Source organism: Phocoena sinus, chromosome 7, assembly GCF_008692025.1.
Source record: "Phocoena sinus isolate mPhoSin1 chromosome 7, mPhoSin1.pri, whole genome shotgun sequence".
NCBI classification, from domain to species: domain Eukaryota; kingdom Metazoa; phylum Chordata; class Mammalia; order Artiodactyla; family Phocoenidae; genus Phocoena; species Phocoena sinus.
This window is the reverse complement of record NC_045769.1, coordinates 30,000,790-30,025,545: the sequence shown is the minus strand read 5'-3', so window position 1 is coordinate 30,025,545 and position 24,756 is coordinate 30,000,790. Positions and strand designations below refer to the sequence as shown.

The following is a 24,756-nucleotide window of genomic DNA, read 5'->3' as shown; positions in this document are numbered from 1 at the left end:
AGCATGTAGGCACCATCCTCCACTGGGTCGGGAGGGGGGGGTCTTAGTTTCTGCAGAAAAACTCAAAGATATGCTTCAGATTGTTATGTATATCCCTTGAAGAGGAACTAGTACTCTGTTTTACCGCTGAAATATTGTTTAAGCTATCATTACTTTTCTTGCCTAACTGCTTTTCCTTTGTTTCTGCATTCCCTCACTTCCCTAATTTGTAACTGTTTGAGTCTGCTTTTTGGAACCAGGGAAGGCCCAGGAGACTAAAGCCTTTTTCTACAAACAAGAAATGGGGGACATGGAGGGGCTTTTGTAACTGGGAGGGCCCCACAGGGTCCTGCTTGGTCTCAGTCCCCCATTTTCTTTGATACTTCCCAATCCCAAAGGGAGCAGGGGTGGAACAAGAAAGGGAATAAAGTTTTGGATAGAGAGGTTAATCATAAACTCGTCAGGGGAACTTGGTCTTAGGGGGACTTGGTTTCAGAAACTCCTTGAGGGTAAATCATGGTGTGTTTATGAAAATATGAAAAAAATAAGACTTGGGACTCTAGCTGTCCTATCCACAAAAAGCCCTCAATGAAACAAAAGAGTCTATCTTGACCTTAAATCAAACATGTATTCATTTGTATGTTTTAAGTTAGATAAAATATTAAGGTTATGTGTGTATGTATTTAAAAAATCATCTTATTGACCAATTTTTAAAAAGTTAACTCACCAACTACTGGGTCTTATCAGATAAGAGGGCTTTTATCTTACACTGATAAAATGAAATAGTATGCAATAGTATGCAATCTTTAAACATACTGTTTTGAATTATATATAATTTCATCTAGAGGTGCTCATCATATATGGTTAAATGAGAGAGGAGACTATAGAATAGAATGGGTAGTACCATTCCATTTTTGTAAAAACATGTTTAGAACAAAGAAGAATATATGGCAAATGTAAATGGTGGGTAGTGGAATTACAGCTGATTTTATGCTCTTTATTTCTTAATTTTTATAATTGTACTATCATTTTGTTTTACTTTCATAATAAAAATTAATAAATTAATAAACATCATAAAATTAATAAAAGTCATTTCTTAAAGAAAAAATTAATGTGTGTTTTCCTAATTTATAAGTATAAATGAGACTAAGTCTTTGCTCTAAGGGATACTGACTCTTTGAACTTGGATGTTTTGGGTATTAACTAATTCTCCAATATTCTAGGAAATAGTGCTGAATAGTTTAACAGTTATATTCTTTATCCTGTGAAAAGCATCTTTGAGTAGGAAAGAACTGTTGTTCCAGAATTTTCTTAAAGCCCTCCTTGAGTACACTGCTTTCCAAAAAATTTATACACTGCCTGAAGATATGGTCTAAATCTTTAGTCTGCTTTTAAATCTTATCATGTCAAAACTCAGTCTACTTTTCTTGCTTTATTGCCCCTTAAATTCTTAAATGAAAACTTAGCTCCACATGAATTTGTCAATTCACTATCTCCAAAAGTATCTTGTGCTTTCTTGCTTTTATACTTTGCTTCTTTGTTACTTGGAATAGCTTTTCCTGACAGTTGTGTAAACAAATTCTACCCAGTTTCCAATGTCCAGTTAAAAAAAACATATCCACCGTGACATCCCTGGTTCCTCCAGCTAAAACTGAATTTTCCAGCTAAACCTATTTGCACTTATTATTTGTGCCTAGGCATTTCTCAGATACCACCTGATATTTTTGCATTTATTTCCCAATTCCATCTAAGCTTCTTGAGAGCAAGAAAGCTTGTATTATATTTCTCTCTATCCCTTGACGCTCCTAGCATAGAACCCTGCACAGGATAGGTGCTAAATGTTTATTCCTTGATCATACAGTGGTGTCAAGTGTTGAGTTCAAGTGCTGGAATTTCTTGTTAACCAGTGATCCTGGGTAGGGGGGTTAACACTTTGCCCACGGCAATGTGGACGAATAAAAAATGGATAATTTGGCTTAATTGTCAATTGATATAGATAGGTGATAAGGAATTGACAGTATTTTTTAATTAAAACTAACACAAAAGCTAAGAGTTGTGTAGTTAGTTCAGGACTCAAACTTAAGTTTCACATAAATATTTCTTTGAAAAGTTTCTCATGAAGCTCATTTTGGGTTTGATGGCCTCTGTTCTTAACCCTACCAGAGGCACAGGTGTGCCTCGCGTTCTTACAGCTACTGTTCCCAGAACCCAGAGATCTGAAGTATTTGACGGTGGGTTATATGCACCCTCAGAGTTACTCTGTTCCAGAACATCTTAAGAGGTCATGTGGGATTCAGTGCGTCATAGTATGTAAAGTGCTTTGTGTTCAAAAGTTAGTAGTTTTTCTCCTCTTACTGGAAACATAATCGTGTCAGTCTTCAAACTTAAATTGTGACGAGGGTATTTATTTAATTTGGTTAATGGTAGACACTCATAGGGCTTATCATTTTTTGTTAAACAGTTTTATTTTAATTTATAGATGTTTGCCAGGACTAAATATAGCTGATGAAATATCTGACCTTTTCTGCTCAAGGTAAATGATTTGTTACTTTATAAAAATACCAGGTACCAATAGAATTCAGAGTTTGTATAAAAAGACCCATTTGGTCATGTAAAGTAATGTAATCTCGGGCCCCAAAGAAATGATCTCTTTAAGAATTTTGTTAGTACATGAAAAATGACGTATTATTGGTTCAACCTATATCAGAATCACCTTGGAACATTTTAAATATGTGTAATATGCATGTGCCTGGCTTCCCACCAGGGGATTTTGATTCCATACGTTTTTGGGGTTTTAGCATGTGAATTTTTCCAAATGCCAACAGGTGCTTTTGGTTTATTGTAGCTCTGTTTCATTGTGGCATGGCACTAGAGATGATGAAATGGCAGGTAATAATGCCATGGGAGTTAAAGTCCATAAGGGTTAAAGATCAAAAAATATTTAAAGTTTTTAAATTTTGTGTGTGTGTGTGTGTGATGTTAGACTCATGCTTTCATTTTGCCTTTTATTCAATGAATGTTTTAATTATATTTTAAATAAAGCACTAAAAAGTTTATTTAATGATTTTCAGAGTTCAGGTTTAAACTCTAGAGTTCTCTCAGCCTGAAAATTGCCACATCTATGAATACAACTTAAACTTTCTTTCATTTTGTTGCTTCAGGTTAATAAGTGACGTAAGTTAATGGAAAAAAGACGAAATTTTAAGTAAATAATTTCTTATATATTCTTTATTTCAGAAGCTGGTTTAATTGATTTATTTTCCCTATAAGTGAGAAGTCAGAAACTATCAAAGTTTCTCATAATAAAAAGTAATGGGTAAGTGAATGTTATGATAGCATTTTGATTTAATGAAGCTTTTCTATTCTTATTGGTTTTAAGGCTGTCGTTTCAATTTTTGAACATTGATTTTAATGAATAAACGTTTTCTGTTGCAGGATAATCTTATCAGAAACACTCATAACATTATAGGATCATTCTCTTTATTTTTTTCGACAGATAAGAGTGTTTAAAATAATTAGAATTAAAACCTTGATGAAATTATCTCTTAAAATCCTATTTTCACTTTCACAAAACAGCAAAAAAACTCATTGTATTTAATTTATTACTTAAGTTTGTTATATTTTGTGTATGTGAATAAGTTGTGTGTGTATCATAATTACTTGGGAAATTAAAAAAATTCTGAATTCTAGGCTCTATTCTCAGATTTACTAAATCAGAATTTTGGGGTATGATTTTTATATTCAGCCTGGTTTGGAAACCAGTATGTAATGCAGTATGTAATGATGAAGGATTATAGTTTTGGGGAGGAGGGTAGAAACTTGGAAACTATTCTTTATTTGTAGAGAAATCTTATTGCACTAGTTGGAAAAAAATTCTTCATATTCGTTTGGTTTATGTAATTGTCAGAAGAGAAATGTCTTTTGTTTCAGAGGCTGTATTAGTTGCTATTTTGTTTTTTAGCAACTTTGTTGGATAAATTACTTTAAAATCTGCCTCTGTGGATTAAGCAGAAAATAAATGTAGTATCTTTACTCTCATGCTAGAGAAATAAGATGTTATATATGACACTGAGAGTTCACATAATCTGGGATTTTGTGTAGAAACATAATGGGAAAATTAATAAGCTTTGTTAAAGTATAGTAAATATACTATAGTAACAACTTAGAAATAGTAATTTGTCTTTATAAATTGAGTACTGTATTCAATACTGAATCACTTTCTGATAACTCTTAACAACTTAGAAAATCAATAAAAAATGTAGTCATCTAGGCTTCAAATACTGGCAACACACTACTCTTTTAGAAGATGCATAGGTCTCAGAGAAAGACAAATACTGTATGATATCACATATATCCACGTATATGTGGAATCTAAAAAATAAACTAGTGAATATAACAGAAAAGAAACAGACTCATAGATAAAGAGAACAAACTAGTGGTTACCAGCGGGGAGAGGGGAGAGAAGAGGGGCAAGATAAGGGTAGGGAATTAAGAGGTACAAACTGCTATGTATAAAATAGATAAGCTACATGGATACAACACAGGGAATATGGCCAATATTTTATAATAACTATAAATGGAATATACCCTTTAAAAATTGTGAATTGTACTGTGTTGAACACCTGAAACTTACATTGTGCCTCAACTATTCCTCAATTAAAAAAGAAAAGAAGATTCAGAGGTCTCATTTTATTCCAGGCTCATTGATTGGTTCAGTAGCTCATGGTAGCCTTGTCTGTTTTCACAATTATTAGAAATATGAGTGGGTAGGACCCAAGAATGAATTTCTGGTCTCTGATATTATCATAGCTATTTTCCTTATGGTAATAAGGAATTACTGTGCTTTTGCCATTTTTGTTTTTTTCCAGTTTGAGTGTTCAAGGACAATAGCCATCTGACTTTGGTTATTCAATATGCAGAACAGACAAGGATATTGCAGCTATTGCTGTGTGCACTATAATAACCTGGAACAGGTGAGAAGATCCTATTACTATGGTTGTACCACAAAGGACCTAGTCGTAACTTTCCCTTCTTTTACGTTTAATTAAATTCATTTATTCCTGCATTGAACAGACTATACTGAGAATCTACTAATGGGCAGATACTGTTTAAGTTTCTAGGGATATGGCCATGAACAAAATCAGTTTCCTTTATTCATGAAGCTTATACTTTAGTGCAGTAAGACAGAAAGTAAGTAGTCATATAAGTTTAGTACATAGTATGTCAGATTGTGATAAATGTTGCGAGGAAAGTAAAATAGGGAAGAGTGTGCAATTTTAGGTAGAGTGGCCAGGTAAGGTTAAGGAAGTGACATGTGAGTTGAGATTTGAATGAAATGCAGGGGCCAGGCTTGCTTATATCTGGGGGAAGAATTTCTGGGTAGAGGGACAGGAGAGCAAGGATAGAGACCCTGAGGCAGAAGAGTGGTTAGCATGCTAACTAAAAGCCAGGAGGCCGATGTGGCTGCAGTGGAGGTCAGGTGGGGGGTGGAAGTTAAGTGACAGGTGAAGAATTCAGAGCATTAGATTTTGTAAGTCATTGTAAGACAAGGTAAGGACTTTGAATTTTATGCTTTGATGCACGAAAATTTAAATTTTTGCTATAGTTGAATTTGTCTTATCTTCTTTTGTTACTTGTGTTTTTGGTGTCATAAAAATTGCCTTAAAAAAAAATTGCCTAATCCAAGTTCTTGAAGATTGATGCCCTGTCTTTTAAAAATACGGCCACATTAGTGGTTAGAACTTCAACATAAGAATTTGGCGGAGGTGGGAGGGGTGGACGCAGTGCAGTCTATAGCATTTATACTGTTTGAGTTTTGGATGTTAAACCAATTTTTCATTCCTGGGATAAATTCCACTTGGTCATGGTGTATAATTCTTTTTATATGTTGCTGGATTTGGCTTGCTAGTATTTTGTTGCAGATTTTTGCATATATATCCATAAGATATATTGTCTGTAGCTTTTTTTTTTTTTTTTTTTGGCTGTGTTGGGTCTTCATTGCTGCGTGCGGGCTTTCTCTAGTTGCGGCGAGCGGGGGCTACTCTTCCTTGCGGTGCACGGGGTTCTCATTGTGGTGGCTTCTCTTGTTGCAGAGCACGGGCTCTAGGTGCTTGGGCTTCAGTAGTTGTGACATGTGGGCTCAGTAGTTGTGGCACGCGGGCTCAGTAGCTGTGGTGTGAGGGCTTAGTTCCTCTGCAGCATATGGGATCTTCCTGGACCAGGGATTGAATCTGTGCCACCTGCATTGGCAGGCGGATTCTTAACCACTGTGCCACCAGGGAAGTCCTCATCTGTAGCTTTTTTTCCTTGTGATGTGTTTGTTTTTGGTGTCAGGGTAGTACTGACTTCATAGAATGAGTTGAGTAGTATTCCTTTCTCTTCTTTTTGTTGGAAGAGTTTGTGAAACATCAAGTATGAAGATTTTGAAATAAGTATTCATGGTAATAGTAGCTGCAGCTTTCTGACCAGGATTGTTAACTTAGAAGATTCTCAAGTTTTTCTTCAGCTGTGGAATTGTCTCATAGGTGAAGCAATCATATAATGAAGCTTCTGCTAGTGCTAAACTGTTTGATCTTTGATGATATCTAAGACAAGTTTATAATATATAAAAATCATGCTGTTTAGTAGCATTTGTTTTGTTTACTGATCTAATAGTAGACACTTAAATTCATACTAGGAAGAGTTTTTATTATTGTGATTTCTACATCTGTGCCTTTTTAAAAAAGAAATAATTTTTAATGCTGGTTATAAACATGAGGAGGCAGATAATAAATCTCAAGTTCTCTTCAATATTTCTCTCATGATTGAGAAATTCTATCATCACTTGAATGGAAAATTATTTGTTGAACTTTTGCTAGTGATAAAACATGTTTATGCTTTAACTACAAGTTCTAGTCAATAAGCATTCAGTATAATTTTTTTGCTTAAGGTTTAGAATAATAATTTTTAGACATTTGGATACTCCTGTACTAAACTGACATTTAAAAAGATTCTGTTGATGATAGCTGAGGTAATTTGTACTAACTATAAAAGCTTGAAAAAAACACACACACACACACACATATATATGTATATATATGATTCAAAGCTTTGGTGAACTACTAAGCCAGTGAAGACATATGGGGCCCAGATCTAGCTGAATATTGATCAGAATATTCAACAGAAATAATGGAAGCCAAAGGAAAGAAAACAACTGACAACTTAGAATTCTATACTCAGTAAATAAGGTGAAATAAAATATTTTCAGGAAACAAAAATTAAGGGAATTTATCACCAGCAGACACTTACTAAAGGAAGTACTAAAAAGAGTTTTTCAGGTAGAGGGAAAATGATTCCAGTTGGAAGCTCAGAGATACAGGAAGGAACGAAGAGCAATGGAAAGGTATATAGGTGGGCAATGTAAATGAATAATATCTTGTGAAATTAACAACAGTGGCATATAAATTGGAAGGGGAGTAAATTGAGCTAATACCTAAGGACCTTGCATTGTTCAAGAAGAGAGTGGGGACTTCCCTGGTGGTCCAGTGGTTAAGACTTGGCACTTCAGTGCTTCCAAGGCAGTGGGTGCAGGTTTGATCCCTGGTCAGTAGAACAAAGATCCCACAAGATCCCACATGCCGTGAGGCATGGCCAAATTAAAAAAAGAGAGAGAGAGTAAAAGTAACAAGTACTTTTGATCAGTCAGGGTTGCATGTTATAGTCTGTTACCACTAATAGACTAGGAAAAAGTCTATATAAAATATAGATCTTTGTAGTCTATATAAAATTGGAATAATAAAAAGTAGTCCACAAGAAAATAAGAAAGCAAAGAAATAGGGACACTGTGTAGGCAAGAATAGAATAATAAAACATTTAAAAATAAAAACAAACAAAAAAAAATAAAAACAAGAATTAACTACAAATGTATCAGTAATAAATTAAGTGAAAATAGACGATGCTTGAATTAAACTATATTCAATATTTTATCAGAGGTCCTAGTCAGGGAAATAAAGAAAGAAAAAGAAAAGAAAATGATAAAGGTTAGAGAAGAAGAAATAAAACTGTTAGTATTTGTATACAGTGTGATTGTGCACAAAGAAAATCCTAAAGATATTTAGATGAACTATTAGAATTGATAAGTGATTTTTAAAAACCTTTGGGCCAACATAAAAATAAATTGTCTTCTTAGAGTAAATATATATATGTATAGCAATCACTTTGCTGTACACATAAAACTGACATAACATTGTAAGTTAACTATACTTCAATAAAAAATAGTTAGAAAAAAAGAATAAAAAAATTGTCTTTCTATATATAAACACCACATAGAAGATGAGATTTGAAGAAGATATTTACAACAGCATCAAAAATCATCAACTTTTAAGGAATATGTGTAAAAAATACGTATAAGATTTTTGTACAGAAAACTATGACCATTGAGAGAAATTTAAGAAAAATTTAAAAATTAAATGCACACACATACACAAAAGAAAGTGAAAAGGCAAGCCACAGAGAGGAAGATGATACAGATCTTCCTCAACTTATGATGGGATTACATCCTGATTGTAATTTGAAAATATCTTAGGTTGAAAATGCATTTAACACACCTAACCTATTGAATATCATAGCTTACCTAGCCTACCCTAAAATTACTCAGAACACTTCATCAGCCTACAATTGGGCAAAATCATTTATGCAAAGCCTATTTTATAATAATTGAGTAGCTCATGTAATTTATTGAATACTGTACAGAAAGTGAGAAACAGAATGGTTTTTTTTTTTTTTTTTGCGGTACGCGGGCCTCCCACTGCTGTGGCCTCTCCCGTTGCGGAGCACAGGCTCCGGACGCGCAGGCTCAGCGGCCATGGCTCACGGGCCCAGGCGCTCCGCGGCACGTGAGGTCTTCCCGGACCGGGGAACTAACCGTGTCCCCTGCATCGGCAGGCATACTCTCAACCACTGCGCCACCAGGGAAGACCCCCTTATGGTTTTTAGATGCATATTTTAGAATTGCTTTATAGAAAGGGTATATTAATTTATACTTCTACAAGGTGTATAATGAATTTATATTGTGACACTCTCACTACTAATGAGTATTACCCATTTAAAAATATTCATTTTCTTTTTACTTTATAGCATATATCCAGTGATCAGCACAGATACTTGACCACACAGAGTAGACAATGGATGGCTACCACTAGTTTGATGGATCGTTTCTTGCAGGATGTTCTGAGGCACCACCCATATCATTATCAAGAAAGCAGGTAAAGTAACTGAGTGGAATAATATTAGCACAGAGTTAGTTATATGTTACAGTAAGTGTTTGTGTTAATTGTTCTAATACTTCCTAAAGTGAATCAAGGAATATAACGTGAAATTTTATCTAGTAACTTACCTTTGCAATTATTTAAAAATTTTTCCTAGCTTAGGTAAGAAATTTCACTCTAAAAGTTATGGACTACACTGTGCTTTTTCTAAAGAAAAGTCTTAGGCCAATAAATAATTATATATCATTAAGGTGTTTTGTAAGGATGTCACAGGATTAAACACGGTAAAAAGGTGGGAGCAAACATAACTTTTACGAGATTAGTAACCAGAAAGTTGGTGACAGTAGCCAAGTAAGGGTGGTTAAGGTAAAAACTAAGTTAATTCCACATTAATGGAACTATTTGCTATTTTGTCAAATAGAATTGGCTCTTTTTATAATTTGTTAGTATCTTGATAGCTTACTCTTGTATTAATTTATTTTGGTTTTAATAAAAATAAATATTTTGATAACATTTAAAAAAGTTAATGTCCTATGTTAAAGAAGAACTTTGGTAGAAAATCAGATTATGTACTGTGGTGAGTTTGCAACTACAGCTATACAAGATAAGGCAAAATAGATCATTAGCACATTTGTGCAGAATTAGTTGAGTTCAGCACTAGCAGCAGAAAAAAGGATAAACTTCTTGAACGCTTTGCAAGTCACCAACCTAGAACTTAGTAAATGGCGAAAAAGTTTTAATGGGAAAAAGTCAGGAAAAAAATATGTGGTTTTCGTAGAGAATGAACTTGAGGACATGGGGAGGGAGAAGGGGAAGCTGGGACAAAATGAGAGAGTAGCATGGACATATGTACACTACCAAATGTAAAATAGATAGCTAGTGGGAAGCAGCCACATAGCACAGGGAGATCAGCTCGGTGCTTTGTGACCATCTAGAGGGGTGGGATAGGGAGGGTGAGAGGGAGACGCAAGAGGGAGGGGATATGGGGATATATGTATACATATAGCTGATTCACTTCATTATACAGCAGAAACTAACACAGCACTGTAAAGCAATTATACTCCAATAAAGATGTTAAAAAAAATTATGTGGTTTCTTAGCTGGTGGAAAGATGGAATTAGCCTATCTTGGGGTCAGTATAAATTACCAGTTTATAGTGTATATAAACAATGCTTCAACAAACATATTTGTACATGCAACTTTTTCTGTGGAGTAGATTCCTAGAATTTGAACTTTGGGGCTAAAGTTTATGGACATTAAAAATATTTTTTATTTTTTAACTTTTCATTTTGGAATAATTACAGGCTTACAAAAATTTAGCTGCAAAACTGGTACAAGGAATTCTTGTGTAACTTTTACCTAGCTTCCCCAAATGTTAAATCTAAAATAACCACAGTACAGTGATCAAATCCATGAAATTACATTGATACCATACTATTTACAGACCTGATTCAGATTTTGTCAGTAGTGTTACTAATGTCCTTTTTTTGGACCAAGATTCCATCCAGGACCACACAGTGCATTGAGTTGTCACAGTTCCTTACTTTCCCTTAATCTCGAGTAGTTCCTCAGTCTGTCTTTGATTTCAAGACCTTGACACTTTTTAAAAGAGTACTGGCCAGTTATTTTGTAGGATATTCCTAAATTTGGGTATGCCTGATGTCTTTTCATTTTGTTGATGGTCTCCTTTACTGTGCAAAAGCTTTTAAGTTTAATTAGGTCCCATTTGTTAATTTTTGCTTTTGCTTCTATTGCTCTAGGAGATGGATCCAAAAAAATATTGCTGCGGTTTATGTCAAAGAGTGTTCTGCCTATGTTTTCCTCTAGGAGTTTTATATTATTTGGTCTTACATTTAGGTTTTTAATCCATTTTGAGTTTATCTTTGTATATGGTGTTAGAGAATGTTCTAAGTTCATTCTTTTACATGTAGCTGTTCAGTTTTCCCAGCACCACTTATTGAAGAGACTATCTTTTCTCCATTGTATATTCTTTCCTCCTTTGTCATAGATTAATTGACCATTAATGCATGGGTTTCTTTCTTTTTATTTATTTATTTATTTGGCTGTGACGGGTTGTAGTTGCAGCATGCGGGATCTTTCGTTGCAGTGCGTGGGCTTCTCTCTTGTTGTGGCACATGGGCTCCAGAGCACACGGGCTCAGTAGTTGTGGTGTGCAGGCTTAGTTGCCCTGTGGCATGTGGGATCTTAGTTCCCCAACCAGGGATCAAACCCACGTCCCTTTCATTGGAAGGCCAGTTCTTAACCACTGGACCACCAGGGAAGTCTGCGTGGGTTTATTTCTGAGCCCTCTGTCCTGTTCCATCGATCTATGTTTCTGTTTTTGTGCCAGTACCATCCTGCTTTGATTACTGTAGCTTGGCAGTATAGTCTGAAGTCAGGGAGTGTGATTCCTCTAGCTCTGTTCTTCTTTCTCAAGATTGTTTTGGCTATTCAGGGTCTTTTGTGTTTCCATACAACTTTTAAAATTATTTGTTCTGGTTCTGTGAAGAATGCCATTGGTATTTAGATAGGGATTGCAGTTAATCTGTAGATTGTCTTGGGTAGTATGGTCATTTTAACAATATTGATTCTGCCAGGAACATAGTGTATCTTTCCATCTGTTTGTGCCATCTTCAGTTTCTTTCATCAGTGTCTTATAGTTTTCTGAGTACGGGTCTTTTGCCTCCTTAGGTAGATGTATTCCTTGGTGTCTCATTCTTTTTGATGTGATAGTGAATGGGATTGTTTCCTTAATTTCTCTTTCTGGTAGTTCATTGTTAGTGTATAGAAATGCAACAGATTTCTGTATATTAAGTTTCTATCCTGCAACTTTATCAAATTCTCTGATGAGCTCTCGTAGTTTTTTTTGGTGGCATCTTTAGTATTTTCTATGTATAGTATCATGTCATCTGCAAACAGTGACAGTTTTACTTCTTCCTTTCCATTTTGGATTTCTTTTATTTCTTTTTCTTCTCTTGTTGCTGTGGCCAAGACTTCTAAAACTAAGTTGAATAAAAATGGTGAGAGTGGGCATTCTCGTCTTGTTCCTGATCTTGGAGGAAATGCTTTCAACTTTTCCCTGTTAAGCATGTTGTTAGCTTTGGTTTGTCACGTATAGCCTTTATTAAGTTGGGGTATGTTCCCTTTATGCCCACTTTCTGGAGAGATTTTATCATAAATGGATGTTGAATTTTGTCAAAAGCTTTTTCTGCATCTATTGAGATGATCATATGGTGTTTATTCTTCAATTTGTTAATATGGTGTATCACATTGATTGATTTGAGTATATTGAAGAATCCTTGCAGCCCTGGGATAAATCCCACTTGTTCATGGTGTATGATCATTTTAATGTGTTGCTGGATTCTGTTTGCTGGTATTTTGTTGAGGATTTTTGCGTCTATATTCATCTGTGATATTGGTCTGTAATTTTCTTTTTTTGTAGTATCTTTGTCTGGTTTTGGTATCAGGGTGATGGTGGCCTCAGAGATTGATTCAGAAGTTTTCCATCCTAACCTTACACCTAAAGGTACTAGATAAAGAAGAACAAACAAAACCCAAAGTTAGTAGAAGGAAAGAAATGATACAGATCAGAGCAGAAATAAATGAAATAGGGACTTCCCTGGTGGTGCAGTGGTTAAGAATCCGCCTGCCAGTGCAGGGGACATGGATTTGATCCCTGGTCTGGGAAGATCCCATGTGCCGTAGAGCAACTAAACCCATGTGCCACAACTACTGAGCCTGAGCTCTAGAGCCCACGAGCCACAACTACAGAGCCCACACACCACAACTATTGAAGCCCCGCACAATAGAGCCTGCGTGCTGTATCTACTGAGCCCATGCACTGCAATTACTGAAGCCCACATGCTCTAGGGCCCGCGTGCCACAACTACTGAGCCCACATGCTGCAACTACTGAAGCCTGCACGCCTAGAGCCTGTGCTCTGCAACAAGAGAAGCCACCGTAATGAGAAGCCTGCACACTACAACGAAGAGTAACCCCCACTTGCCGCAACTAGAGAAAGCCCATGTGCAGCAACAAAGACCCAATGCAGCCAAAAAAAAATTAAGAAAATGATATAATAAAAAAAATGAAATAGAGACTTAGAAAAATAAGAAAAGATCAATGAAACTAAAAGCTGGTTCTTTGAAAGATAAACGAAATTGATAAGCCTTTAGCCAGCCTCATCAAGAAAAAAAGGGAAAGGGCCCAAATCAATAAAATCAGAAACGAAAAAGGAGAAGTTACAACAAACACCACAGAAATACAAAGGATCATAAGAGACTACTGTGAACAGCTATATGCCAATAAAATGGACAACCTAGAAGAAATGGTCAAATTCTAGAAATGTATCAATACAATCTCCCAAGACTAAACCAGGAAGAAATAGAAAATATGAACAGACTAAATACCAGTAATGAAATTGGATCAGTAATTTTTTTTTTTTTTTTTGCCGTACGCGGGCCTCTCACTGTTGTGGCCTCTCCCATTGCGGAGCACAGGGTCCGGATGCGCAGGCTCAGTGGCCATGGCTCACGGGCCCAGCTGCTCCGTGGCATGCGGAATCCTCCTGGACCAGGGCACAAACCTGTGTCCCCTGCATCGGCAGGTGGACTCTCAACCACTGCGCCACCAGGGAAGCCCTGAATCAGTAATTTAAAAACTCTCAACAGACAAAAGTCCAGGACCAGACAGCTTCACAGGTGAATTCTACCAGACATTTAGAGAAGAAAATTTTAATTCTTGATAGACATTTCCTGGAAGGCTATACCAATTTATATATAATTTATTGCATCAATTGTATATATATGTATATGCACCGGTAGTATATGACAGTGCTCATTTCCTGTCACTCTTGCCAACATTGCAATTATCAACCTCTTTCTTTCTCCCTAAAATAATAGGCCAAAAAGTGTCTCTTAATTAACCTTTATTTATTTATGAGTAAAGTAGAATTTCTCTTGCTATATAGTTATTAGAAATATATTTATCCTATGGATTGTTTTTTCATATACTTTGCTTATTTTTCCATTGAATTGTTTGTATATTTTGCGTTTGTATGCAATATTTATGAATAATAGTTCTTTGTATTTTAAATGTTATTTGTATTTTAAATATCAGAATCTGTCATGTGTTTATCAACTCTGTTATCATGTGTTTATCAACTATATGTTATTTTTTACCATATAGAAAGAAACATTTTGACACAATCTAAGGAGAATTTTTATTTATGGCTTCTTTCATGTCTTTTTCTTAATTCCATTTTTCTCTTCTTTTAAATATTTTTAATCTTCTTGGAATTTATTTTTATAAGTGGTATATAGCAGTACTTATTTTTTAAATATACTAATTATCTCCACTGATATAAAACATCACCTGTAACATAAAATTCCTGTATTTGTGTGTGTGTATCTACATCTACTTCTATATCTATATATTGGATTTTGAATACCATTTTCTTTCACTGAATGGTTTTAATCCCATGCCAGTACCACATTACTTATGTTTATAAGCTTTCTGAATTATATAGTTCATCTTTAAAAAATTTCATCTCTCTTTCCCCCCTTGTCTAGACATTGTTGGTTTTTCTATTATTTTAGACTTCTTGAAAATCAGCTCTTGCTTTGCTTTTGTTTCCTATTTATTGTCTTTTTCTTAATTTATATCTTCAATTTTCCTGAGGTAGGGAGATTTGGTTATTTTTCTGTCTTTTTGAATTAGATGCTCATTTAGTTAATTTCTGTTTACTAATTCTTATTTTAATGGGAAATTTAAAAGTGTGAAGTTTTCATTTTGATCATCTCATAGATTTAATATATAGTTATTTATTTTGTTTGTAGATAGTTTAAAAAGTTTTCCTTTTTAGCATAAGAGTTATATAAAAGAGTGGTTTTTAACCTTTAATGGTTACATTTTTGGAGGCCTTTTTTGTTGTAAAATTAGTTTAAAATGAGTAGAAATACAGATTGTGATTTAGTTGTTAATTTTATTTATTTATTTAGTTGTTAATTTTAAACCCACATGAATACAGATGAAAATTTTTTGGGATTTCCAACTTGTTTGATTTTATGATTCTGCCTTCCTTTCTTTTCTTAGCCAAATATTACAAAATTAATTTTAATTTGAGACTCTGTCTTCTAGGAATCTTGCCCAGGGTAGGAAGAAAATAACATTTATTATGCATTTAATAAAAATCTTAAACAGATGTTAGAGTATTTTTATGGATTTTTTCCCCCTTGCTTTTTAGATCAATGCAAAATGAGAGACTTCATATGACTACTGTGTCACCTTCTGGAGTGGTTCCGAATGACGATTTTGTTCCTGAAATAATGACTGAGGATGCTACTGGAGTCAGAGAAGAGATGTCTTCCAAGGCTTCTGAACCTGTTGAAGAGCTGTATTCTAAACCTAGTAAATCTCAGGAATATATACAGAGTGTTTCAATTCGGCCATCGGTTATTCAAAAACTGGAGAAAGGACAGCAGCAGCCCTTGGAGTTCATTCATAAAATTGGGAGCCATATGAAAGAATTTAACCCAGTTGGTATTGGTCATGCTACAAATAATAGACAAAACGTAATATATTCATCAGTGGTTTCTAATGCTCCTGTTAGTTGTTTACCTGAAAGTTCTCATGAAAGACCAGTTACAACTAATGCTACTACTGGGTTACCACTAGGATCCCATTTGGATTCAGTTAACAAATGTGACCCAAACAAAGTTGACAAATACTTTAAACAGCTAGACAGGGGCTCTAGAAACCCTATGCTATCATCCCATCCAGAAACTTCTTCAATAACTTATCAGAAACCTAAAGAATCAAACAGGAAATCTTTATGTATAAATTCAGATAAATTGGTTATACAGGAAGATGTGAAATCTCAGGGTAAAACTTTGTCAACTGGCTCTAAAGTCCATGAATGTGTGGGTGCTGAAGCCTTCTTAAAATTGGAATCTCTTTCCAGATTTACAGTAAACCCAACAGTCAACCTGAATAAAACTGACATGCCTTCTAATAAAGGAATCTTTGAAGATGGCATTCCAAAGCATCATGAGAAATTCTTTCCTAATATGGATCATACCCAAGAAGGAAAGCATTTGGTCTTTAACAAGTCAGCCTTCTTGGAACAGAAGATCTCAGTGAGTTCTGAAATGAAGTTTACTGGTGGCTGTCTTCAGTCAGCATCTGATCACCATGAAGAGGCTGTGCCAGACCTTTGGAAGGAGGAGCAAATTGACCAAGAAGATAAGAACTGTGAATCAAGAGGTTCTGAAATGAGTTCTGATGGCAGTTCCTCTTTTTATTCACTGACGGACCAATCTAAAGTGACTGCCGAAGAAATAAACCTCTTAAAGGAAGTACATGCTGACTTGCAGTATAAGAACGATAAATCTTGTGTTTCTGAAATAAGCTCTGATTATGATGGCTCCCTTCAGTTGACTTCCAACCAAACTCAAGTAATTGTTAAAGACGTAAGTGTTCAGAAGGCAATGCATATTAGGCTGGTTGATGAAAGCTATGGATCTAGTGATTCTGAGATGAATTTTCATGGTGATGCCTCACTTCAGTCAACTGATAACTACCCCCAACAGCATGAAAAAGAAGTAAACCTTCCCAAGGGGGCACACGTTGGCTTGGTTGATATGAACTATGGATCTGGTAGCTCTGAAATAAGTGCTGATTCCGTTTTCTCACGTCAGTCAGTGGTTGACCAATTCCCAGTGGCTGTCACAGAAACAAAACTCTGGAAGAAGGTTCACATTAGCTTGGTTGATAAGAACTATGGATCGAGTTGTTCTGAAACAAGTTTGGATTGTGATGTTTCTCTTCAGTCAGTAGTTGACCATCCTCAACTGGCTGTCAGAGAAAGAAACCTGGAGGATAGGCTTGTCTATCTGAAAGATAAGGATCGTAAGCCTAGTAGTGCTAAAGCACATCTTGATGGTGATGTCTCTCTTCAGACCATGACTGATGAACCTCAGAGGGCTGTTGAAGAAATCTATCTTCTGAAAGAGAAGAATGACGTTGTGGATATGAACTGTGGGTCTCATGGTCCTGAGATGAATTTTCATCTGATGAAAACAGATGCTAAGTTAGTGCCTGACCAATCCCAAGTGGCAGTTACAGAAGTAAACGCTCAGGAAGTAGCTCTTGACCTGGAGAATAAGAGTGTTAAATCTAGCATTTCTGATCTAAGTTTTGATTCTCATGCTTCTCTTTATCGATCAGCTAATGATCAACCTCAGGGGGATTGTGGTGAAATGAATCTGAAAGCGTTAAATGTTGATATGGAAGTTAAGAGCTATGGGTGCTCCAGTTCTGAGTTGAGTTTTGATTCCGATCCTCCTCTTATGTCAGTTACTGAGTATACTGAGCTGGATGTTGAAGAAATAAGAAAGAAGCACATTAACCTGGAAGATGAGAGCTTTGAGTCAATTAGCTCCAAAATAACTTTTGATTCTGATATTCCTCTTCACTCAGAAGTTGACCAATCTCAAGTAGCCATTTATGAGGAGGAGTCTATTGATCTGGGAAATGAGAGTAATGAATCTTGTGTTTCTGAAATAACTTTTGATTCTGATATACCTCTTCATTCAGGGATTTATCAACCTGAAGTAGCTGCTAAAGAAACATTCATTCAGAAAGAAGAGTATATACACTTAGGAGGGAAGGATGATGAACCCACCGGTTCTGAAATAAGTTTGGATTCTTATATCCCTTTTCACTCAGTGGTTAACTACCCAGAAGAAGCTGTTAAAAAGCTAAATCCTCAAAAAGAAGAGTGGGCACCCTTAGAAAATAAGGAAAATGAACCTTGTGGTTCTGAATTAAGTTTTGATTATGATGTTTTTCGTTCAGTGACTGGATGTTCTGAAGATCCCATTAAAGAAAGAAACCTTCTGAAAGAGGAGATTATACACTTAGAAAGTAAGGGTAGTGTACCTGTTGTTTCTGAAAGCAGTATGAAGTCTGATATTTCTTTTCATTTAGTGACTGATCATCCTGGCATAGCTATTAAAGAAGTAAACCAAAAAGAAGAATATGTAAAGTTAGCAGATAAAGGTAATGAGTTAAGTGTTTTTGAAACAAGTTTGGATTCCAATATCCCTCTTCAGTCAGTGATTCACAAACCTGAAGTGGTTGTTAAAGAACTATGGCTTCAAAAAGAAAAGCATGCTAAGTTAAAAGGTAAAAGTGCTAAATTTAGTGGTTCTGAAATAAGTTTAGATTCTGATTATTCAATGACTGAAACTCAAATAGCTGTTAAAGAAATAGATGTTCAGAAAGAAAAACGTGTTGTTCTAGAGAACAGGAGTGATGAATATAGTGGTTCTGAAATAACTTTGGACTCTGATGTCCCTCTTCAGTCAATGAATGAAAAACCTCAAATAACCATTTTAAAGGAGGACCATGTTGACCCAGAAGATGAAAGTACTGTACCTAGAGGTTTTGAAAAAAATTTGGGTACTGATACCCCTCTTCATTCAGTCATTGACCAACCTCGACTAGCCCTTTTGAAGGAAAAACATGTGGATCTGGAAGATACAAACAATGAATCTAGTGATGGTAAAATAGCTTTTCATTCTGATGACCCTCTTCAGCCATTGACTGAACAATTTCAAGAAGTGGTTGAAAAAACAAACCTGTGGAAAGAAGAGGATATGGGCCAGAAGAATAAGGTTGATGAACCTAATGCTTCTAAATTAATACATAATTCTGATGTTCCTCTTCTGTCTGTGTCTGATCAACCTGAAGTAGCTGTTAAACGAATAAACCTCAAGAACGAAGGTCATGTGTACTTGGAAGATAAGAACAGCCAATATAGTGGTTCTGAAATGAGTTTGAATTCTGATCTCTTGGTTCAGTCAGTAGTTGATCATGCTCAGATAACTATTTTGGAGCAGGAGCATACTGAGCTAGAGGATAAGCACAATCAATCTTGTGGCTCTGAAATAAGTTTTGATTCTGTTGACCCCCTTCAGTCAGTGGCCAACCAGCTTAGAGAAACTGTTAAAGGAGTAAGCCTTTGGAAGGATGAAGTTGACATGGAAGATAAGAGAGATGAATCTAAGTGTTTTGAAATTGTGTATGATTCTGATGTCCTTTTTCAGTCAGTGGCTGGCCAAACTAAAGTTGTTAAGGAGATCAACCCTTGGGAGGAGGATGTTGACTTGGAAGATAAGGTGGTCCAACCTAGTGATTCAAAAATAAATTTTGTTTCTGATGAACCTCTTCAGTCTGTGGCTAATGAAATTCAAGAGGCTATTCCAGAAATAAATCTTCTGAGGGAGGGACATGTTTGTCTGTGTACTAAGAGCTATGAACCCAATGATTCTGAAGTCATTTATGTTTCAAATGCCCATCTCCAATCAGTGGTTGAGCAACCACACATATTGGAAGAGCAAAAAGCCAGTTTGGAAGATAAGAGCAATGATCCTTGTGGTCCTGAAATAAGTTTTGTTTCTGATGATCCCCTTCAGTTAGTGACTAGACCGCTTCAAAAAGCTGTTGAAGAAATAGGTCTTTGGGAGGAAGGCCATATTTACCTGGAAAATAAGAGATATAAACTAGGTGATTTTGAAGTAAGTTATGATTCTGATGTTGACTTCATAGCTGGGCATTCTCCTGTGGCTGTCAAAGAAATAAACTTGCAAGAGAAGGATCATGACCTTCATAAGAACTGTGAATTTAGTGTTTCTGAAATAAAATGTGATTCTGGTGTTCATCTTCAGTTAGAAGTTGACCAACCTCAAGTGGTTTGCAAAGAAGTAAACTTTCAGATGGAAAAGCATCTTGGCATGGAAGAAAGAGTCAGTGAACCTAGTGATTCTGAACTAATGTGTGATTCTGATGTTCCTGTTCAAATAGTGATAAACGAACTTCAAGTGTCAGACAAAGAAGCAGATCTTCAGAAGATGCTATTTGTGGACCTGATGACCAGTGATAACGATTGTGAAATGATTTCAGATTCTGATGTCCATTTTCAGCCAGTGATTGACTCACCTCAGATGACTGTCAATGAAATCAGCTGTATAAATGAAGAAAGTTTTGTTCCAGAAGATGAGAACTGTGACTCTTGTGATTCTGAACTAGGATATCCTCAATCAGTGACAAACCATTCCAAAAAGACCTTTAAAGTAGTAAACCAGAAGCAAGACTATATTATTCTGGAAGAGACAAGCTGTGAGCCTTATATTTCTGAACTAAATTTTCAAATTGATGCCTCTCATCAGTCCATGACTTCCCAGTCACAAGAGCCTAGGAAAAAAAAGGCCAAATATATTGACCCCAAAGATAAGAGCTGTCAATCTAATCGTCCTAAAAGAAATTTTGAACGGGAGGAGACTTCTCAGCCAGTGACTCAGCAACGCCAGAAGGCTAACAAAGGAGTCAACCTTTGGAAAGATGTCGAAAATATTGGCCTAAAAGATAAGAACTGTGAATCTAGTGTTTCTGCAGTGGATTGTAATGAGTCTCCTGAGTTGGTGATTCATCAAATGCCTGATAAAGAAAACCTTTTGAAGTTAAAACATACCGATCTAAAAAGTATGAGCTGTGAACCTTGTGGTTCTGGGATGAATTTTCAATGTGATCCCTCTCTTCAGTCTGACAATGACCAGCCTCAAGAAGCTGTTAATAAAATAGACCTATTTGAGAAGATGTCTTTTGACCTGAAAGAAACAAACCATAATTCCCATTCAGGCTCTGTTCCCATGGTTGATTCTATACGGAACCTGGAAAAAGCAAAGGAAGTCACAGAAAATGATCCTGATGAACCAGTTCTTGAAGGCTTGCCTCATGTCCCTCCTTCATTTGTGGGGAAAACATGGTCTCAGATAATGAGAGAAGGTGACGTGAAAATTAATGCTCTCGTGAAGGAATTTAAGAAAGGTCGTTTCCACTGTTACTTTGATGATGACTGTGAGACCAGGAAAATTAAAAAAAAAAAATCGAGTGAAGGAAAAAAGGTTACCTGGAGTGACCTCAGTCAGGACACTACATCAATTCAAGTTCTTTCGGATTGTGATGATAATGCAGGTGGTATTTCAGATATTGATGACTTTTCAATGGCCTTAGATAAACCTAGCCATTATCCTTCAGCAAAGAAGCATTTTGAACAAACATGCCGAGTGGCTTCTCCATGCCAGGCTATAAAAGTCAGCCATGGAACTCAAACCAATCTTGCAAGTCACCCAGGGACAAAAAGAAGAATAACTGGACAAGAGAAAGACTCTCCAGTAAGGAAGCGTTTACTTTTACAGAATGACAGAAAAACAAGAAAGAAAGTAAAAATTGGAAAAGTTGAATTTCCTGAGTCCTGTATTACAGTTTTGAAGCCTTTGCAACCAAATGCCTTAATTTATGTTCTTTCTTCAAATATTAAGCTGAAGAAAGGTGAATCCAACAGCTTCTCTAAAAGGAGGCATGGTAGTAGAAATAATTGGGATCTTAGCATACAGTACAAATTTAACCAGAGTTCCTTTAATTGTTATGACCCATTGAATAAACAGATTGTAATTGATCCTTCTTTGAACATAGAAGTACCAGGGCCTGACAAGAATAACTGTGTGGAAATTCATTTTAGCCACCTAAATTCTAATGCAGGAGATGATGATACTTATGTACAAAGCTCTGCTTCAGCACCTTTTATGACAGTGTCAGTAGGACGTGAATTAATGGCACATCAGGAGGCCAGTGAATCTGTGTTTCTGGAAAAATCCAAGATTTTGAATTCTAGTGAGGTTTCAAAAGAAAGTAATTTCCAGTCAACTCTTTTAAATCATGATGTTGCCAAAATTTCTCTGAAATCAATTAGAAATAAGGTTTTGGAAAGTAAAAGGAAAATTCAGAGAAGGAAGGTGACAACTAATAATAAGCCAGGTTTTCCCAAAGAAGATTGTAGACCAGTTATTCCCCGGCAAAAAACCAGAATTGCTTCAGAAAAACGGTCGATTTGGATTCAGACCAAACTAAGTGATATAATTAAAAAGTATATTCCAAAATACTCTGTGTTTTTGCGTCACAAATATTGGTCCAGGAGCACTTTCGTTAGGATGCATCTTAAGAAGAAAAAATCTGATGTCAGTAGGTTAAAGAAGGCAAAGAGACCAGCTAAAATTCTTTCAAATGCCTCGATTCCATCAGCTGGAGCTGAAGAGCAGTCAAGAGCTATAGCAAGCTCTTCTCCCAAGCAACCAGTGCGGGGCTCTTCTGTCGTTGCAGGAAGTAAGAAGAATGGTAATAAAAAACGCCCTAGAAGACAGCAAAGAAAACCTTCTAGACCTGTTAGAACATATGCTTTGAGAAGTTTGTATTCTGGTGTACCATATTCTGATAGAATGAGAACACGGCTCTCTAACAAATTGTGAGGTAATGAGGTAAACTAGAGGTGTTTCTATTAAGGGCTAGTTGAGGATTCAGTACTTCAATTGAAAATATATTTGGTACCTAGTGTACATAGCTTTCCTAACTTTGGTGAAAAAAATGCACCTTCAACTATTTTGCTATAGACTTATTTTTCAGAACTTTTATATTAATTTAAAGTTAGTGTTTAGGGTCCTTTTTTTTTCAAATTAAAAAACTTCCTTTGTCCATTTGCTGTGGAAGAGCTTCATCTTAATTTATATCACATAATTTAGCACAGTATATACAACTTTCTCCCTCAAATCATGTCCCTCTTATTTATTTTTTATGATTGTGTCTCTCATGTCAGCAGGTTATATTATTGCAAAAATGGATGTGGCAAACATAAAATGCTTTTACTTTTTAAAAATTGGAACAAATGAATATGTAGTTATTTTCTGTGTGTTTTAGAGTGGCATTGTCAATATCATATTCTAACTGGATAATTAAAAAGAAGAAACTCTAATAGATTATCTCAGCTTTTGAGTGGGATTAACCTAAATAATCACACACAAAATATAATTTATCTTTCTTTTAAAAGCATTCCAGAGAATGAGATTTCATAAACTTTAATCCAGTTTAAAAAACTGCCTGGTGATTTTACATACGTAACACAAACTCTTCCTTCTTCATTTAAACTGAATCTGCAGGTATCTAACTTTCCTCATTTGGACACATGCGTACATGCAATCTCTGCAGGTTTTTCTTTAGCATTATTAGACCTTAAGGGGAAAATGATCTTGCCAGTGTGATTATGCTTTTCTACCACCTTTTTTCCCCTCCACCTGAAGGGTTGGTGGTTTAATGTGAGAATCCAGTTATCTTATGGCCTTATCTCTTAAAAATATTTTAGATGTTTCCATATCCTTTTTAATAGCTTGAACCGAAATGACTAGTTTGGTAATTTGGGCAGATCATTAATTGTTGTTATTAATAAGTTATAATCTTAATAATTCAAAAGATCTAATAAAAACTGATAACTTAAGTTGTGGCCCATTTTGCAAGTGAAAAACTGTATTTGTGCATTGGTTTGGCTTTACTTCAATTTGCTAACTGATTTTGGTAGTTCACATAAAAATGTCAAGATATGCAGTTTAGGTCTGAGGTACTCAGAAAATCTTTAGATCCTTTATTCAGGGATACTGGTTGAGCTGGTACAGATAATTATCCTGTTAAGCCGAGGATCCTGGATCCTTTTCTATCACTGATGTTAAAGGGAAACATGAATTTCAGCTACTACATTGTATAAACCATATTTTCTTGAAACTAGATCAGTGTACCATGATTTCAGAGATAAAAATTTGTTATCTTAGAATTAAGTATAGTGTAACAGTTGGTTTCTAAATGTAGTTTTATTTCAGGGGCCATTATTGAACCTGTGGGTATGTTATGGTGTAATGTTGTAATTTCTGTACTTGTAAATTTAAAACAGTAATGATATTGAAAAAAATGGACAAATGTTTATACTTTTAGTTCCAAAGCAACTTCAACTTTGCCTCATATACAAATATTTTAATTTCCTTTCTTAAAATATCTGTAAACCACTAGTTTAATCCTCCAATCTGAATTTAGAAAGAAAACTGTCCTACTGATTAGGAAGTAAACAAGCAGCTAATTCATAAAAATATTCTATTTGTGTGTATTGTTTTTTTTTTCTTGTGAAGTAGACACATAATTCCCTTGAGTATTGTTGGTAGGCATTCTGCCATCTTTTAGTGTCAGTTTAAAAGCAAGAGATCATACGGAAAGAACGTACCATGTAATTATGATGTATCATATCTATTGTGATTACATCGTGCACAGAGAATAGTTCTTATAATTCAAGTGATAAAAACTTGAAGTTGAAAAAAAATACCACCTTTTTCACATTGGAAACTTCCAAGTACCATTTTTTTTTAGAGGAAAAGGTTTATATCTGAATTAAAGTATAAAATAGTCCTGATGATTTTTTTAAAACATTTTGGAAATGTTTACTAAGTTCCTATAATCATTATTATTTTAGACAGGCTTGAAAACTTGAAATTGTAAAAGTTATAATTGAAATTAAATAAATAGTGAATAACTTTCAGAATTTGGTAGGATACAAGAGTGCCCCTTTGTCAAAATTTGTTTTGGCTTAATTTGCATATTA

General features: G+C 35.3%; 1 protein-coding gene across 1 annotated transcript; it reads left to right on the top strand.

Annotated features, from left to right (window-relative positions):
* Positions 1 to 1,590: 1,590 nt before the first annotated feature.
* ZDBF2 (zinc finger DBF-type containing 2) lies at positions 1,591 to 23,009 on the top strand. The gene is made up of 5 exons (XM_032638532.1): positions 1,591 to 2,512; positions 3,217 to 3,295; positions 4,848 to 4,952; positions 9,094 to 9,221; positions 15,469 to 23,009. The coding sequence occupies exons 3-5, from the start codon at positions 4,893 to 4,895 to the stop codon at positions 22,589 to 22,591; spliced, it is 7,311 nt and encodes a 2,436-aa protein (XP_032494423.1). The 5' UTR covers positions 1,591 to 2,512; positions 3,217 to 3,295; positions 4,848 to 4,892; the 3' UTR covers positions 22,592 to 23,009.
* The last annotated feature ends 1,747 nt before the right edge of the window (positions 23,010 to 24,756 follow it).

What these genes read in the sequence shown, in the direction of transcription:
- ZDBF2 (XM_032638532.1), top strand. Translation starts at nt 4,893, where the DNA reads ATGCAGAACAGACAAGGATATTGCAGCTATTGCTGTGTGCACTATAAT. An exon ending in ACTATAATAACCTGGAACAG is followed by an intron (nt 4,953 to 9,093) that starts GTGAGAAGATCC and finishes TTTACTTTATAG; the next exon opens with CATATATCCAGTGATCAGCA. An exon ending in TATCATTATCAAGAAAGCAG is followed by an intron (nt 9,222 to 15,468) that starts GTAAAGTAACTG and finishes CTTGCTTTTTAG; the next exon opens with ATCAATGCAAAATGAGAGAC.